Raw genomic sequence first — 18374 nt, forward strand, 5'->3', positions numbered from 1 at the left:
TTCTTCTTCTACCTCTCTCCCTTTGCACCTCCTACAAACACTATATGAGTGCAGGTAATTTGACTACTCCTTAAAACATAACATCCATAGTCACTTTCAGCACGTGAAATCTACATTGAGACCATGGCAACTTTTGTTCAACATGCTGCCGATGACTGTAGCTTGCACAAACAGCACCCCCTGTTGATGTCCGGGTGTAAGGACAGGTGAGAGGTAACAAGTTGAGAGGTCGTGTTAGCACAGCGGTGAGGCGGCTACATTTTTGCTGCAAAATTAGTAAGTAAAGGCACTCAAAGAAAGTGAAGTTGTCGTGGGTCATCGCGGAAAACAGATCGGCTGCGACACAGTTTCAACCGGCGTCAGCTTGGAGGAGTAGTTACGCAATTGTTGATAAGAGTTGCTTGTTAGCTAGCGTTAGCAAGCTGCTAGCGGGCTTGCTAAGTTGCTATGTCGCAACGAAGTGTTTGGACTTATTGGAGCTAACATAACAAGCTCGCCTAAGACAAACTTTGATTCTGGAGGAAAAACACCAAAGGTGAGTATGTTGTCATCCGACAGTAACGTCATGTGATAACTATTCGACAGTAGTGGGTGCATAGCCAGCCATGTTAAAACGAGCAGGATAACATGAGCTAGCTTTTGTTTTATGTTAATGTTAGATTTGACTTGCTAAATTAGCATTCACGTTGTTGTTCTTGTCAGCCTGGTTGTTAGTAAGTTAGCACATTAGCCCAAAGATAACCTGCACTGACAGCAGGTAGCCGTGTAGTCTCAAGTGAGCGTTGTACTGTATAGAGACAGCAAGTTTCCTCATTTTTAATGGTAAGTTAACGTCAGGTGCGTTAATGCGGTGACATTTGCTCCTCGCTGGCCATTCTCGGTAAAATTGTGTGAGCATAAACTGTCATAACATAAACCATCAGAACATTAGCTTTTCCATTAGCCAGTTGACACCACATCATCTCACATTTGTTTATCTGTAAGGTTGTCACTCTTATATTTGCATATAAGACTAGGGTTAAGTAATTATTTACGAAGTAACATGGTAACCGAAGGGAGGATTATTTACAGACAGAACATGGAAAATGTCGTTTAGGGCCTGTTTGTCTAACCCGTTTGCTAAAGTTAAACGTTGGCTAACCCGTGTTGTCTTGCTGGTTAAAGTCCTTCCTCTTTCTTTGCCCCACCCTGTGGTCATGGAAAATGTGTGCAAGATAAATAACGGTACATTAGCAACTTATTGGTCTCGATTAGATTGCCTCAACGAGGCGTGGTAGTCCGTGTCCACGGAGCAGCCACTGACCTGCACCTTGCTCTCAAACTCATTACTCATCCATAGACTTCTTGTGCAGCTGCAGCTGTTAATAAACCCCAACCAATTTAGACACACATACTCAGAGACTATCAAGAATAAGTCTGAAGTAATCAAAATGCTTTCCAGATTTCATGCAAAAGTTTGTTTGCTCAACTGTGTGCATGCACAATACGTATTATATTGTGCAGTTGTTTAGTTGAAAAGGGATGTGTGACTTATTGTGTTTCATTCCTGCTCCCAATACTGTATCCTTTTCCACCCATATAGTGAAAGAGCCCGTTTGCTCTTGGCATAACTGATGGATGCAGATTAAGCCATGTTAGATATTGGCCATTTGTTTTTGTTTTTTTCATGCATCTAATGTTACATATTTTTCCATTTAGGTTGTCTGTTTGTCAAAAGGATATCCAAAAGTTATGTAAGGAGTTATGTGAAGCTTACTGAGAAACTTGATTCCCAAACTTTGCTTGTATGTTTACAAGGTCAAGAAATCGAATCAATTTTAAAACGTTTGCGATAGGGGCCGTGTTTTTTGTTATCACAGCAAGTTGGAGAGTTGTTAAGTTCTTGAAGAGGTTTGTTCTCTCCACGTGCCCTCTAGTTTGTAAAACAGAGCTGCACTTAAATCTATTTGCAATTAATTTTACACACTTTTGTTCGTCCTCTCCCTCTCTCTCTCTTTCCCTCTCTTGTCTGTGTTACACACACACACCACTTAAGCTCATTGTTTAGCCTAGACATGCTTGACCTCTCTGCTTTGCTCTGTTGGGATGTCTGTTCTTGGCTTAAAGTATAAGGAATGCAAAAGGATTGCCAGGGAATTCAGACTTGGACTGTGAGGAGTATGCTGTGTATGCTATGTGATGGTGTGTTTGGGGAAGTGCTTTCAGGATCATTACTATGGTGATTAAATAAATGTTAAACCGACCCAACTAGATGGGACTAAATCAAACTCACAGGTGATACTTGCTTTGGAGTGTGGAAACAAAAGTGTTTCCGTGGATGCCTTATATAAATAGTGTTTTGTCCCAGGTGTCCACGCCAAGCGGAAGAAAAACATGTTTATTTAACACTTTAATGCCCATAATTCCACTGACTTCTCACATCTCTGGCTCCAGGTGTGTCATGCCTTTTTTCTGTATGTATGAATAGGCTCGCCTGATTGTTCCAGTGGCCACCCAAGGGTGTGTACTTTGTTTTTGTGGGGACACAGCCTAATTGTGGCAATTGTGCTGAGCAAGCCTGGTTTCTCACCTCACTCATGCCTCACATTTTCCATCATTAAAACCAGTAACCCTTAAACCCATATTGCCCGCATAATCATGCACGCAAACACACTTGCATCTTTTAAATGCACCTTCAGCCACTTTGGTGCCTCTGCCGTGAGACTTGCTGCGTCATGGTGCCGCAGAGGGCGTCAGTGAGGGAAAGATGATGGGAGTGTTGGGGGCAGGTATTGTGAACTGAAGGCCTCTGCAATCATAACAGTAATTGAGGTGGAAAGGTGTGAACCGCAGTTCATATAAGTGAAGAAAACACCTGCTGGATGAAATGGCTCCCTGTAGAATCAGCTCAGACTCCCTGCATCAGCAAGGCCAGGGCCTAATCAAATCAAGACTCACTGTATTTCCCCTTTTAACCTTTATCTCAGGGGACTTGCAAGTAATTGACTAGCTCTAGAGTTAAGCTTAAGATTAGTGAGTCTGTTTGTAACTTTGCATTTTTACATTTTTCATCAGTTTCCTGCTTCTTATATATTTATATAGTCACAGAAATAGATCCAGATGCTACATACTGTTAGTGTCCACTTTATTTAAGTGTCTCGGCATGTAAAAGTGCAGCACATCAAAACATTTAAGTGACTTGCTTGAGGGCAATTTGACTTGGTTGCTGTTGAGAGAGTGTTGTTCATCCACTCTCAGATATTAACATTTTGGATGGACTACATGGAAATAAATGGATCTATTTGGGCACTTATGTTGACTTTGCTTTATGGCTATTTGGATCATTTTTAAAGGCCCTGCACACCAACACAGGTATGTACAGGTAATTTAGGTAGTATAGGTATGTACTAATAAGGCACAACAAAACAGGTGCGACACAATGAACAAGAGAGAGGGAGAGGTCCTTCACAGTCTTAAGAAGGTCTAATCAGTGAAAACACCTGTGTGGATGTACCATATGTAGGGAGGGACAAGTGTAACCTTACCAATGAAAGCTGAATTGGTCACCACTGATGTCATTGAAATAGGCATGTCCAGATGAGCCCCCTTTAAACTTATCAGATAGCCTATGTCCTGGACAATTGAAGGTCTTGTTACTTGGTTTTGAATTTCAGAAGGATTACAGGCTCAGTTCACTTCCCTCACGGATCTAATGCTCATGTGGTATTTTTGCTATGTTGCAGCTACTGTCATAAACATGTTTACCCAGTATTCAGTCTACCTAAATGGTTTCCATTTAGAGCATTAGTGTCTATGCAGTTTGTGTATATGTGTTTTTATTTAAAACCAGTTACTACATCACCTGTTTTCAAAATTGCTTAGTAATGTTTCCACACTACGGGCTTATAATTAATAATCAGGGTATATTATTATCAAACCAAGGCTGTAATCAGATAATTCATGTCTTTATCAAAGCAGGATCAGTTGTAAATAATTATTGTACCTTCATTAGTCTGTTATGTCATTTTTAGTTCCACTTTTAATATCTGGGTCAAGTGTCATATTGTCCTATTAGGTAAGGCTGAGCAATATGGATAAAATCCTCTGTCCCAGTATACAGTATGTCATTGTATATCCCTTTATCTATATATTTTGTAATATAGTAGGCCTACATTTTATGGAAAATCTGAGAAACTATGTATGGAAAAAATATCCAATATTGTCCTGCTTTATAATCCACAATATTGCCTACAATGTCCTGAGATAGCCACATATATTGAAGGGATAGCTTCCGTGGATATAGCCGTGATATTTTAGCACCAGTTTTTTTATTTTAAGAACATCAGAAAATGTTTATGCCACTGTACAGTCTGTACAGTCGGTGAATAATTTAGAAGCCACAGCCACACTTGATTTAGTGACCATGCACCCACAATTTGTCACCCACAGTCAGAAAGGTTCCCCTATTTACATTCCACACTAGGAATGTCTGCCCTGGATTTTCCACTGTTTGTGGGAAAATATGTCAGAGGAACAACAGAACAGCGGTCTTTGCTATTGATGAGACTGTCGATAATCCAAGTCAGGAATAAATTCCATTAATGTCATCATTTTATTTTAATCCCCCCTTCTTAATATAACAACGTCAGCTCACGCTTGACTGCTTAAGACCATTTTATTTATTTAGCTTTGATTTATATTCCAGCTAATCTTCTGTCGTGTTCATCTCTCCACAGATGGCTGTGTCGGTGCGGGGCCTGTACTTTGTGGTGACCCTGTTTTTGGGTAGTTTCTTTGGAAGTGTCTTCATGCTGGGTCCAGTCTTGCCCCTTATGCTGCTGTCTCCTGCTTGGTACCGCTGGATCACTGACCGCATCGTCGCTACATGGCTCACCCTGCCTGTGGTGTGTACACCCGCTTAGCCTTTACTTAGCCTACTTCTGTATTTGCCAGATGGTCTTAAGTTACCTGTGTTTGACACTGTCACAATAATCTGTCTGCGTCATCTCAGCCTGATTTATGCCTCCCTATTTAATCAGATTAAATGTTTGTCAGAAGTACACTTCATTTAGTCAGATTGCCTTTGAGAACAATTATGCAAATCTTGTTTACAGTGACCACATAAATTGATGACATTATTAATTTATTTTCCTCTCACTCTTGTCTCTCTCTCAAATATATCTCACCACCTTTCATCTTCCCAGTCCCTCCTCTCTCCCTCTACATCCTTTTTTAAATTATCATTCTTTTCTCCCCTCGATCATCTACCTCTCCATTTATCCCTCTCTTTTACCTCTTTTTCATCCTCCCTCCATCCCGTCGTCTCTCCCCTTTTGTAGTCCTTACTGGAGCTGGTTTTTGGGGTGAAGGTGGTGATAACAGGCGATGGCTTCATTCCGGGGGAGCGAAGTGTGATCATCATGAACCACCGTACCCGTCTGGACTGGATGTTCCTGTGGTGTTGTCTACTCAGGTACAGCTACCTTCGTCTGGAGAAGATCTGCCTTAAGGCTGTCCTGAAGGCCGTGCCTGGCTTTGGTGGGTATACAGAGGGCGCCCTGCCCTTTCCTGTGTGTGCGTGCGTGTGTGTGTGTGTGTATGTATATATATATGTGTATATGTATATATATATATATATATGTGTGTGTGTGTGTGTCTTCAAAACATCATCGCAAAGCAGTTCACTTTTAGTAGAGGAGTTAAAATCATTAAAATGGAGATATCTGAATCTAAATTTAAAAGAGGAACAGTATAACGCAAATTCTGAGCTGTAGAATCATATGGAAATGCCCAATTATTAGGTATCTTATGTTATTGTTGTTAGAGAGGTGTTTATTGAACTGTAGGATCATTTTGGAGGATGCAGTTTGGGGTCCTGTTGAACTGCATTGTATTATACAGAGAGGTGTTTCTGTTATTTAGCTTACCCTCATTGAATTGGGTGGGCAGAGTAATAGAAACTGTCATACAATTCAACAGCACTACTAATTAGTGTCTGAGTATAGTTAATTTATAGAAAATAAGCATTTTGTCCTGTAGGAAGACTCTGGTTTGACAAACTTGATTTCCAGAGGCAGTATGTTACAGAGCATTGGTACTCTAATGGCAAAGGCCCAATGTTAGATGCTTTTCCTGGGAAACAAAGGCTCTGCCTGCTTTGAAAAATCTGATTACAGAATCAGTTGTGCAGGAGAAGCAATCAATTACACATATTAAGATATTGTATATATTTCTCAGGATGGGCAATGCAGGTGGCCTGCTTCATCTTTATTCAGCGTCGTTGGGAGGAGGACAAGAAGCACATGGAGAACATGCTGGACTACTTCTGTGACATCAGAGAGCCCCTGCAGCTGCTACTGTTCCCAGAGGGCACAGACCTCACTGGTGAGAAGTAAACAATGCAACATGCCATCCATTCATGGGACAATTTGCCCACATTTCAGCTGTTATTCTCAGATTGTGTTACCCACTAACCAGTTTCCAGAGCTCAGTCTGGCACCTGTCTTACACCTTTGCACTGACACTGTTATGCAAACACAATTTGAAAGTGATAAGGCATAGCTAAATCCCTTGACGCACACCCCACACAGTCATTTCTGCAAGAATGCTCTGATCTTTCAATACGAGCAACAGCGACACCAGTGTCTAATGCCCTTTCAGATCATGATTAAGCCAATCAAAGTCCCGAGTAGCTTTACTGGGGGAAGCTTAACTTCTCTTCACATACCATGATGTCATGAGGGGTCCGGTGAAGTTACATCATAATTGGCCAGCAGATTTAGGGCTTTAAAGATTGTCTCACTTTTGGTGGTATGTTTTGGCCTGGGCATGTGTGTGACTGCATGTACACATACGTCTGCATTTAAGCCTCTTAAACCTCAAGGCTTCATTTGACGCAAGAAACAAGGGGATGTGTACAGTATATTCTGATGTGTTATGCAGAAGTTGTCCTGTTCTATACTTATTGTAGAGACATACATACAGACCTACATCTACAGGATCAGGTCATGGGTGCTTAAGCCTCTCTAAAATGTCCATGGCCCCCTTTTGAAGCCTGTAGAGCTTATGTGAATTGAATGAAAGATTGTATAAGAATGACAAGTCACAGTAGAGATCAACGAAAGTCTGTCCATAGTCCCTTTGTCCTACAAGTCGGCCTCAGCTACTTGTTATATAATAAGACTAATGAGTCATGATATAGTTTACATGTTCCTGCAACAAGTTCTTGAGGAATGTTTGGTTAATAAACAGTCATCTTGTGTTTATGTCCCCCTGTGGTTTTTACAAATGCGTAAGCGTTTGTCACTGGCGGATGTATTTCACGAATGTGGTCATATCCCGTAACCAACATTATTATTGTTGCTATTGCTATTTTTATAGTAATATACTGTTATTTTTGCTATCGTATCTCTTGTCAGCATAGTTCTACTTTTTTAAATAAGGATGCCTTATATGCAATAATTAGTCTTGCACAGTTTATTTACACATGGTGACATTTTCTTGTCAGAATAGAAATTTGATTGTAAAGCAGTAAAGTAAAAATTAATCCAAATAGATTAATAAGCAGACTAATACTGCTGGCTTGTTAAGTCATTAAAATGACCTTGAATTACCTTACATTGGATTTAAATATAATGTATGTAATAATTGTACTGTTATTAAACAATAGATTAACTAATGCAGGTGAAAATTTAATTTTCAGTTGTGGCTTAGAAAACAATAATACATGGACCTCTCTCCTTACCTGCAACTAAAAATACACACACGTTATATGGTGAATGCAGTTGCCAGAGGTTTATCATGTGTCTGTGTCTTTTGCAGAAAATACAAGAGCAAAGAGTGATGCGTTTGCTGCCCAGAACAGCCTACCGAAATTTGAGTATGTGCTGCATCCCCGCACCACTGGATTCACCTTCATTGTGGACAGACTACGAAAAGGTCAGTTGTTAAACGTTAAACATGACAAAGATCCACTCATAATAACAGTGTTATTGTTAGTTGGCAGTCAAACAGCAGACATCTGCTATGGGTTTTTTAATTTGTGATGATTGGCTTTATTTGGTCCCAAAGAAAATAAGTAGGACACAAAGCCTGCCATCATGATGGGAATATTTTATCAACAAAACCATGGGAAAATGACATGCTATCATGATGATTGTAGTTAATCCATTGACGCAGTTTGTGGAAGAGGGATCATACCTGTTATTTTTTTAAGTCTCAGACCTATGCTTCATCCTGCTGCCAGCCATTACAACACCCCTGAGATTCTCATGTTTCCCTATGAGCTAATTCTGGCAGTCCTCCAGACTTCTTAAATACCACCTCTGGCCCTGCCTTCTCATCCCCCACCCGCCCTGGATGCTGAGCATGGCACTAACTCTCCACGCAGGTGTTGTGAATCAGTCTGATGTCATTCTCCTCTCCCTCTCTCCGCTGACTGACATGCTGTGCATGTTGTTCTTTGTCCAAGTCCACTGTGCCCCTCTCAGCTCTATTTTTACCGTGGTAGAGCTGAGCTGTACAGGAGCAGGCGCTGGCAGGTGGCATCCGGTCCACTTGATATTTAATTCAGCTCTATCTGTGTGTTGTAAGGACACCGCAGATCAGTGATGATGGTGTAGAGCTTATGCTAGTTTTGAAGGCAGTGAGGGGATGAAGCTCTAAGCCCCTGGATAATTAGAGGTACATGTGTAATGGAGCTAAGAGCTGGGATTTTGAAGGGTGCATAACACGGTTGCAAAAACCAGACTGGATGTGGAAAAGGGATAATATGAAGTCTCCCAGCAGTGTCATGTCTGAAACGTAGTTTACAGTAAGTAAAGAGTCTAGTTAGATGTCTTGTTTTGGTTATATTAAACTATTATATCAGCATGTTTTGTTCTTTTGATAATTTAAAATTGTGTCACCTTTCCTAGGAGACAACCTAGATGCCGTCCATGATATTACAGTGGCATACCCCAAGAACATCCCTCAGACTGAACGCCACCTCATCCTGGGTCTTTTTCCCCGTGAGATCCACTTCCACGTCCGCCGCTACTCAGTGTCCTCGCTGCCCACCTCTTCCTCTGACCTGGAGTCTTGGTGTCGACAGCGCTGGGCTGAGAAGGAGGTCCGTCTGAGGGACTTCTACTCTGGACAGCCCCGGGGCTTCGACAGGGACGGTGTTGCTCGTGTGCCACCTTGTAAGACGGAGCTGCGAGTGACTCTGATCAAAGCTGCCTCACTGCTGTACTGGAGCAGCTTCATTGCTCTGTGCTTCACTGGCCTGTGGTTGTGGGCTCCCTTCAGGCTCTACTTCCTGGTTGTGGTCGGAGTGTATATGGCCCAGCAGAAGCTGATTGGAGGGCTGGAGCTGCTGGAGTTGTCCTGCCATCGATACTGGAAATCTATGGCTGCCGATGTGGGTGAGAAAAATAAGGTTCTGGATGGGAAGATGAAGTGAGGTTGGAAGACAGGGTTGACTGGACAATGATATGTTTCCACCTATGCTTAACAAGAACACTGTGGACTCATTTGTCTTGGCCTGTTCAGTCCAGAGAGCTAGAGGATCCCTTTGAGGGACCCAGCACTCCATGCCTTAGAAAGGGAGTAATGAGTTCACCTCCTGACAGTATGCATGGCTTCAGTGGAGAGAGAGCTTACCTTTCTGTTGAAGAAGAAAAAGAGGAATGTTATGTACATTTATCTGTGTTGGATTCAAGGAATTCATCACACATAACGAGTCATTTGCCCTTTGTATGCCTCTCCCTGTATAATCACTGTTATTTAGCTTGCTGTCATGCATTTTATCAGTTTATGTTGTTGGTGTTTATTAAGGTTGTTTGTTCAGAACCTCAATGTGGATATGTGTCATGAAACAATGCTGTTTAGTATTTGTTACACTGTTGCCATGTCCTTTGAAACTGGTTTTATTGTTTGTTTTGTTGCCCTTGGTTTTTATATCGGTGTCATACATAATGGAGCAGAGCCATAGTACAGACGCCTGTACATATGATGACTTGACTCTAACCAATATTCAAATCAGCACTGCAGTTAGCTGGATTAGACTGATGGGACTTGTTCCCATTAGTAGTCTTTAGTCTAGCAAGGAAAGAAAAGGACTGATATAATTCCCAGAGAATTATTAAGGAATATACAGGTATATATGTGTACCATTGTTTACCTTTATTGGGTATAATTACCCTTTTATACAAATTGGGGAATGAACCTTTCCCAGTTAGTCCTTAGAGAAAACTTCTGTGATGATGTTTATCACTGTATAGGTCTTAAAACATAAGTTATGTTATTGTGCTTGTTTCCTCAAGTAGCTTTTGCACATAAAAGCCAAAGGTGAGAAAAGCAGACATGATTTAAAATAACATTTAAAAAAAAGTAACCAAACAGAAAGTAGTCCGTCTTGTCAGGGAAGGGCAGCTTCACCCACCACTGGCTAGGTTACCTGCAGCTCAGCTGAGGTAACACACTAGTCATCAACTCATCAAGATCAAAGATCTGACTGAGATATCATGTCTGGATAACTGTAGAAGCAGATGAGCTTTGTGCCCTTTCTGGGAATGAAGGGGATGCCTTGTAGAGGCAGGATGTGGGTGGTGCTGGGGTGGAAGAATGTCCTGTTGGGACAACATTACCCCTCGATGTGCAGGGTGGTACAGAGGACCAGACTTGGAGTGGAAAACTGGCCCTGAACTCAACCTAATCCAAAAAAGCCCTGTAATGCCCACCTCTGCATGTGTCCCTCTCTAGAGGACTGGCATTGATGTGTCTGCTAAACTCAATTAGCGAATGACAGCTGAGAGAGCTACTCCAATTGTGCCAAAAAAGGACAGAAATTGAAGATTGGAGTGGCACTTCAACCACACTTTTAGCCACTGACTGACTCTGCTTGCCACTCAATACCATTTCAATGTTCATTCTGGGAGTCATGAAGCATTTGTGTCTTAGACAGTCAATAGCATTTTCAGTAACACTGTGCAATGTGTGATCGAGCTGACCACTTCAATCCTACTTGAGACAAATGTCTTTCACGGTCGAAAAATAGAAAGTTGTGTTTTTTCTTGTTTGTGCGAATCTTAGGCCCCTGTAGTTAAAGTGTAAAGGGGTTGTTTCCAGTCACTGTGATCTAGCGGTCTTAACAATTTTATCATCAGCATGTAGTAGTTTACCAAACATGGTACTATATCCGTTTCCTCAAACCCTGAACCAGCTAGAATCTCCACGTATTACTCTTTCACTTGTGCTATTTTCTTTTCTGCTCATTTTACAATCACTTGTTGATGCTGGACCTCTTTAAAGTCACTGTCCTCAGGTAAACACAGTGGACACTGTTGCGAGTCCGTCTCTTAAAGGAGGAAATATATATATATATAAATAAATATACTATATACACCAACTCATACACGTTTCCAGTCATTGTTCTTTCTCATTTTTTGGCCAACTTAGGAAGTGTTGACAATTGACTTTACTACCGATACTGCTTGTAACCTCACTTGACCTTTTGATAAATGATCATGTCATTAGATTGTAGGTTTAAAATCAGTTTAAAATGTCAAGACATTGCTGACATTATAGTGTGACGTTACGTGACGTAGGAATTGTGACGGTAGGATTTCTTTCATTTATTCAGCGTTCCACTCATGTAGAACACTTCCATTACACTGTCATGTTTTGACTCTTGACATTTACAGTTGCTGCAGAGCAATTGTCTCGGCAGTCCTTTAATCTAGAAGGTACTATAACAATCACTACACTGCAGTGAATGAGTCAACAAGACCTTGAATGCTCATTCATGTTACACAACACTAGGGCCACAGTTTGCCTTGTCTATTTTGCACGCACACACATTCAAGTCTTATCGTAGACAACCAAAAAGGTCAGGAGCTTTGAAGGTGAAGTGCAGTCGCCATAGTAACTAATGTTGACTCCCCTGTCTCCTAGCAACGGGATGTAGAGTGATGTCAATGGAAAGCATGCTATTTTCTCCCACTGACAGAATGATGTCACTCCTTTTGTGTGTGTGAAGAGAGAGTGATGGAAAGAGAGAAGTTTATTTCTATATTCTATGTCTCTGCTCTCCTGAGGGGATAGATAGGGGGCGTGATGCTGACACCCCGTGGAATCAAACACAAGACAAAAGGCGAGGATAAACTAAAATAGCTGCGCAGGGACGATGAATCATGGGCCAATTAAGGGTGCAATTATGCTCCTGTTTCTTTTTTTGGTATGCCGCCCCCCACTCCCCAAAATCATCCTCTGCATATGAATATAACTTCAAATCTGCTGTGATAGGTTTGACCGTGGGTGGAAGGAAGAGGGATGATGCACACAGACTCCATCATCCTATATGAGACGCATGAGAGCATCACTTCACTAGTGAGTCTTTTTTTTTCCTGTTATTTGATTTGGTCCTAAAAGACTTCACTTCTCTCTCTTAGCAACAGCATGGTCGAATGGCTGTATAGGATCCCTTAAACACTCATGAGAGCTTGAGGTTAAACTCTTTAGGGAATCTCAAAGTCCTGCCCAAGAGCACTGTGGAAGTGTCTGAAGGGTAGTGGAAAAATAGCTCTCTCACACGTAAAGACTAGATCTAGATTTGGGCCATGTCTATCCAATTGCATGCAGACTAATAGGATCACTAAGGCTGTGTAATTATCTTTATCTGGCCCGATGGCTTTTTCAATAAAGGCAGCAGATAATCCTGGGGTGAGGTGATGCAGGGACAAAGTCAAAGACTACTATGAATTATAAAGCAGGACAGTGAGCTGGAGATGGAGATGGAGCCTCCTTTTTGCCTCTAGTCATGTCCGGCATTTAAATTGCTCTAGATATGGTCATGAAAACATCAGTCTTCTCGATACATTAATACTCTAGATCCCTCAAAAAAAACAAAAAAAAAAGCAACTGCAGTGGATGCAAAAATAGCTGCGACCAGAACAGTTTGTCGTGTTCAACAACCTTATTTAATATTTGTCTGAGCTAAGTTTAGTGCTGCATGCTCAGTGCAGGGCGCCTCCAGGAGTGGCCGCAGAAAAGCAGACCTGTTGTTGATTCCACCACTGTGACACAGACACACTAACAAAGAAGCCTTCCAACAGGATCAGAGCTATAAATAACTCTACGGCAGCACTGCAATATTAGTGGGTGGATTAGGAGTGAATCATCACTGCGTATTTATAAACCCAATGCAGTCAAACCTCCTCATCGTGGGTGATTCACAGTGAGTGCTGAATAAAAAGGATTAAAATGGAATTTATAGTTGAGTATATTTTTACCATAAATGTTTGCTTCCTCTAAACCGCTCATTCACCATTTGCCTGTATTGGACATTTGTTTAACTGCACATCATTCAGTAGATTTAATTCATTTGTTTCTGCTCCAGAGAGTAATATCACTGACATGTATTTCCAGACTGCAGTGAAGCTCTACACCCTGCCAAGCAGGCGAACGTCAGAGGCAGGCGAGGGACTCAGCATCATGCAGCCAAGGGAAAACAGCTTCAGAGTTCATCATGTCTCTCAGTATCCTGCTGCCACCTAGAGGTCTACGGATTTTCTTTTACTCATAAGTGGCCTCCCCTCATCCAGATATTTATTTTGAGCACCTGGTTAAAGCCAAATTTTGAAATCTAAAATGCAAACATCTTGAGAAACAGAGAAAAAGGAGGAGAGATTTCAAACAGTATTCACATTATTCAAACTCATGCAATTGATAATTATCTGACTCTATTGCACTTGCTGACAAAAAAATATGTTCTAGGCTACAAAACAAGACAAAGAAATTTAACCCAGCAAAACTACGTTTATTTAGAAATCACATCAGAGAAAACCTCGCTATAGCCATAGAAAGAGAAAACATTTTTTTTCAAACCTCCAGAAAATATACAATAAGATAAATGTATCAGTCAATAAAATAATAACCATATAGAGTAAAGCAAATAAAAACAATGGCCTATCAATAAAATGGTAAAAGTGAACAACAAAATGATAACAATATTCTGTCTCGGCCATTGGCTGTACAGTGCACTGAGCTGGGGATATGGATTTGTCAGTGTCCTGTAGAAGCCATTTATATTTAATTCAGCATTTGTTTTTGTAGAAATGACAACTTGCACTTTCTTGCATGACCTTGCAAAGGCGAGCAAAAACATTGACAGTGTCTCTAGTGAAGGCCGGACCATTCTGGTAACGCCTGCAGACTTGCACACTCCGAAATGGCACAATGTTACACCAGGGCCATGATGCTGTGCTTCAACCCACTCCAAAAATAACCTCAAATGTCATCGAGATTTGTTTTTTTAATTTGACATTTTGATTGAAATCTCCAATATAAAAAACGAGGCTCTGGCATAGTCAGAGGACAAAGACTAATACTCCATTAAAGCTTGCTTGGCTTTGTGTTGTAAGAAACAAGTCATCAACCAAATGTGCCACTAGCCTTATAAGAAGAGGATGGGTCACTATCCCGAAAGTAGTTCAACACTAGGAGATGGCATCTAAAGTCAACTGTGTTTAAATAGATGGAGTAAGTCAAACTCAGGCTTGATTTAAACATATTTTCAGTGTGTCGTTTCCAACATTGTAATGTATTAAGTGGTAAGTGTCTGTAAGCTTGCCTCCCATTGCCTCCCAGTGTTGGTTACGTTTGAACGCTTGCCTGACCCATCCTCTCATAATCCTGTCCTTAAGCCAGCAGGCAGCCAGAGAGTGTCTCCATCACGTCTCATACACATTCCTCCTCCGTCACACTGTAGACACATGGCTGGATACATGCTCCTCATAAGTCACCGCAGTGACATGTAGCTCTTTACACGGCACACCGCACAGGCACAGAATCCATGGTGACAGATGGAGAGCGGTAGAACTGAATTAAACTGTATGATTGTCTACTGAACACAAGATCACTTCCACACTATGAACATGCAAGAATGGGACTCTTAAGCCACTTTGTGTACACTTCAAGAATGTCAATCAAAATAAATGCACATCATGTGAGCCAGATCTCAATAAAACTCCTATCATCATCAAACACAACAGTGAATACTCAAATATGACATCAATCTGTGCGGTCTTTACGAAATTATTAGGATGAGAACATAGATTTTAAACACTACTACATTCATTACACTACCAGCTAATAAAAGGTAATTGATACAGAATATAACAACTATCATGGTCTTAATTGTATTCAGTGCTCACCAGTGACAAGTACATTAAGACGGAGTTGACAACACAGAAGCACAAACCCCATTAAAAGCAATATGTAGAGTGACACCTCCATTGGTTCATTTAACGTTGCGTAGAGAGGGCTGGTTGCTTTGCCCATGTCTGGATGATGATTCAACTCTACTGCCTCAAGTTATATAAATAAACAAAACAACCAAGTGATGTTTTTTTTATGTGACTGACCATGTCTATTATCATGCATGTGTTTAATTACCGTATGGAAAAGTGAGGAGCATGCCTTGTGCAGAGACGGTGAAAGTGTCTGTGTGACCGTGCATGAACAAGTGAAGTTACAACTCCCTATTTGTGTCCCCAGCTGTTTTGGGGTGGTGCCCTGTGACACATAAATCGGGATTTTTTGGGGGGAAGCCTATTCAGCAAGGATAGAGCCAGCAAACCAATCTTCTAATCAGCAGAGGTCTAAGGTCACAGATCAGAGACAGGTAAGGAGTGTGGGGGGAGGAGGTGACGCCAAACCTTCACTGACCACTAAGTCTGCAGGTGGTGGTGTGCAGCGCAGAGGCAAGGGGATAAAGGAGAGGGAGAGGAGGACATGGGAGTGAGCTTTCTCACACAAGTTAATCCAGGGTTAGGAACTCATGAGTTGTCTGAGGGGACGTGCTCCTCAAAGCCCTCACTCTCCCTAACCAGCGCCCTCTCCAGGATGACACGTCCCTCCTTGTACCGCTGACTGTCCTCAGTGGCAAACTCGTAGATCCAACCCAGCTTGCTGTTGCAGTTCTTGCAGCTGACGTCCCTCACCATGTGTCTGCCGGTAAGCATCACTCTGTCCTGCACCTCGCTGTACTGGAGGTTCACCACCTGTGGGGTTGAGACACAGGCATGCAGACACATTTTGAAGCAGGGAAACTAGATCCTGAATATGGGTTTGATTTAAGAGCAAATGTAACAGGTAGTTATCACTAATGTTTCTGTACCTTGTTGAAGAGGAAAGCTCTGCCTGTGGCTCCTGTGAAACGTGTTGAGATGAGCTCAGACCTGTTAGTCAGGATGGTGTCACAGTTGGCACAGGAGAAGAGGCGTGTTCCACCAATGTGGTCCAAGAATATGCGTCCCATCGTCAAATCTCTAGGAGTGACTGAACTAAGGCTAAAACACGAAAGAAAAAGAAGGGTGAACTATTCATTGTTGTAAAGTTCAATGTAAATATGTCTTGACTATAAACAGTAAGCAGTAACACTGCACAATACCGTAGGGTTGTAGACTACAAGGCAATATAAATGTCAGAACTCTAAGATGTTTTGCCATACTGTCTATAACATGGTAGCTCCTCCTTTAATTTAGTTGGGTGTGTGAGGCTGTTGTGGGCAATGCTATGAATCAATGAGCGGGTGTTTATTGTTAATAAACAATTTACAAGGCAACATAAAAATTCAGCAAGGAACAGAACTTAAATGTGACAGTCTCACGCATTATGAGCTCATATTGGTATCTATTTAACTGTATTTTGCCGTCATAGCTCCTTGTTGGACATTTTACTGACTTCAACAAGTACTGTTTGTTCCTGGCTGGCTTGTCATGAGGACTGCTGACTGTAGATGGCAGCTGAGCTTTGAATGGTGCTGAAAATTAAATCCACAATGAAGAATAATAAAATAAAGTTTCTTTAGAAGACAAATTATTTTGACTAACTGATACACATTTGCTGGTTTCCACCGTGGTTTTGGGTATTTTGGCTGAGTGGTGTCGTACAGATTAATCAACTCAAAAGAAGCTAACGCTACGTTAGCCATGCAGCTAACATCGAGAACGACAACAAGCTAGGAGCAAGCGGAACAACAACAACACGTATAATTCTGCTTAGCTTTAAATGACGGCTTCCTACCTTCTCAAATTTGTTTCAGTGGCACACAATGTCCCCACCAACGACGATGTCAACGATATTTAAGGTCTATTTTAGACGCACATCTGTTGTTTGTACCGTCGTCGTCGTCGTGGCTTTGTTGTTCTTTTTCAGCTGTTCCTGTCTGCGCTGTGCTCCAAGCTAGTATCAACATCCGGTCCTGACGTAGCAGCCAGTGCTATGGCGGCCCATGGGTGCTCCACAAGGTGTCAGCAGATTCATTCATTACAAATATACCAATGAACCGTAAGTATCTTCTAATATATATGTTTATCACCCTGCGCGCAGTGATGGAGGAGGTACATTAGTTCATTAGCCGACCACAGTGCAGAAATACTCAGTTACAAGTAAAAGTCATGCATTCGAAATTTTACTTTTTTAAACGTGCAGCATCAGCAAGTATTAGCATCAAAATATACTTAAAGTGCCAAAAATAAAAGTACTCATTTTGCAGAGCTTCCCATTTCAGAATAATGTACATTCTATTATTGAATTATGATTATTGATGCCTTAAATGTGTACATCACTTTCATGTTGCAGCTGGTAAAACCTGTGGCTAATTTTAATTTATTTGTTTTATTTTATACACATACCTGTATGCCTGGGTAGCTTGTGGATTTCAACAAAGTCCTATTGCTTTACTTGAACATCTCCAGCATGTGTGGGCTGGATCCTCTGAGGAAAGATATGCAAAGTGTGATTGTCCTGAAAATCCTGTGAGATATCCAGATACATGCAGACATCCACCAACCAGGCACCGACTGTGACAGTGATGGACAAAAACAGAAAAACAATAGTGACAGTGACAATAACAGTTTCTGCTGCTGGATGGAAAGCTGATAACTCCACAACATCAATATAACTTGTTGCTTTACTCTGTCTTGTCTCAAGGGTCAGACTATCTGCAAAGCCAATCTAAGGACAAACTCATAAAGTATTTAGTAATCTAATCATATCTCATCTCCAAAACTGAACCTGTCCAGTTTTACTAAATTGCTGGTTGTTAACATATAATTACCTAACCGTGGTGAAACACCAGGAAGTTACATTTATCATCACAGTTTACAAAGTGTCTCATTAATGTGCATTCAGTAAAGCATTAGCGTGACTGTAAGTTAAAGAACAGCATATTAAAGATGATTTTACATGAAATTGCTCACTGGCACGTTATTCTTATGATTTACGTAGTTCTGTCAATATTATTATTATTAGATAAGCTAGACAAAGATTTTAAACTTTGATTAAGTGGCAGGAAATGTATGGTTGTTTGAGCTTTTACACTCAAATGAGTTTTATTATGAACCAGAAAT

At 41.2% G+C, this 18374-nt stretch overlaps 2 protein-coding genes across 2 annotated transcripts; one reads left to right on the forward strand and one right to left on the reverse strand.

Moving 5' to 3' along the window:
- The first annotated feature begins 353 nt into the window (after positions 1 to 353).
- On the forward strand, positions 354 to 10194 carry lclat1 (lysocardiolipin acyltransferase 1). The gene is made up of 6 exons (XM_070920838.1): positions 354 to 535; positions 4716 to 4883; positions 5319 to 5517; positions 6217 to 6363; positions 7801 to 7917; positions 8895 to 10194. Exons 2-6 carry the CDS (start codon positions 4716 to 4718, stop codon positions 9419 to 9421), a joined length of 1158 nt encoding a protein of 385 aa, XP_070776939.1. The 5' UTR covers positions 354 to 535; the 3' UTR covers positions 9422 to 10194.
- Positions 10195 to 15110: 4916 nt separating this feature from the next.
- ypel5 (yippee-like 5) lies at positions 15111 to 17177 on the reverse strand. Its single transcript, XM_070920330.1, has 3 exons — positions 17047 to 17177; positions 16139 to 16310; positions 15111 to 16022 (listed from the first exon to the last, which is right to left on the reverse strand). Exons 2-3 carry the CDS (start codon positions 16277 to 16279, stop codon positions 15798 to 15800), a joined length of 366 nt encoding a protein of 121 aa, XP_070776431.1. The 5' UTR covers positions 16280 to 16310; positions 17047 to 17177; the 3' UTR covers positions 15111 to 15797.
- Positions 17178 to 18374: the final 1197 nt, after the last annotated feature.

The sequence above is a fragment of the Enoplosus armatus genome, chromosome 15, assembly GCF_043641665.1.
Source record: "Enoplosus armatus isolate fEnoArm2 chromosome 15, fEnoArm2.hap1, whole genome shotgun sequence".
Classification (NCBI taxonomy): domain Eukaryota; kingdom Metazoa; phylum Chordata; class Actinopteri; order Centrarchiformes; family Enoplosidae; genus Enoplosus; species Enoplosus armatus.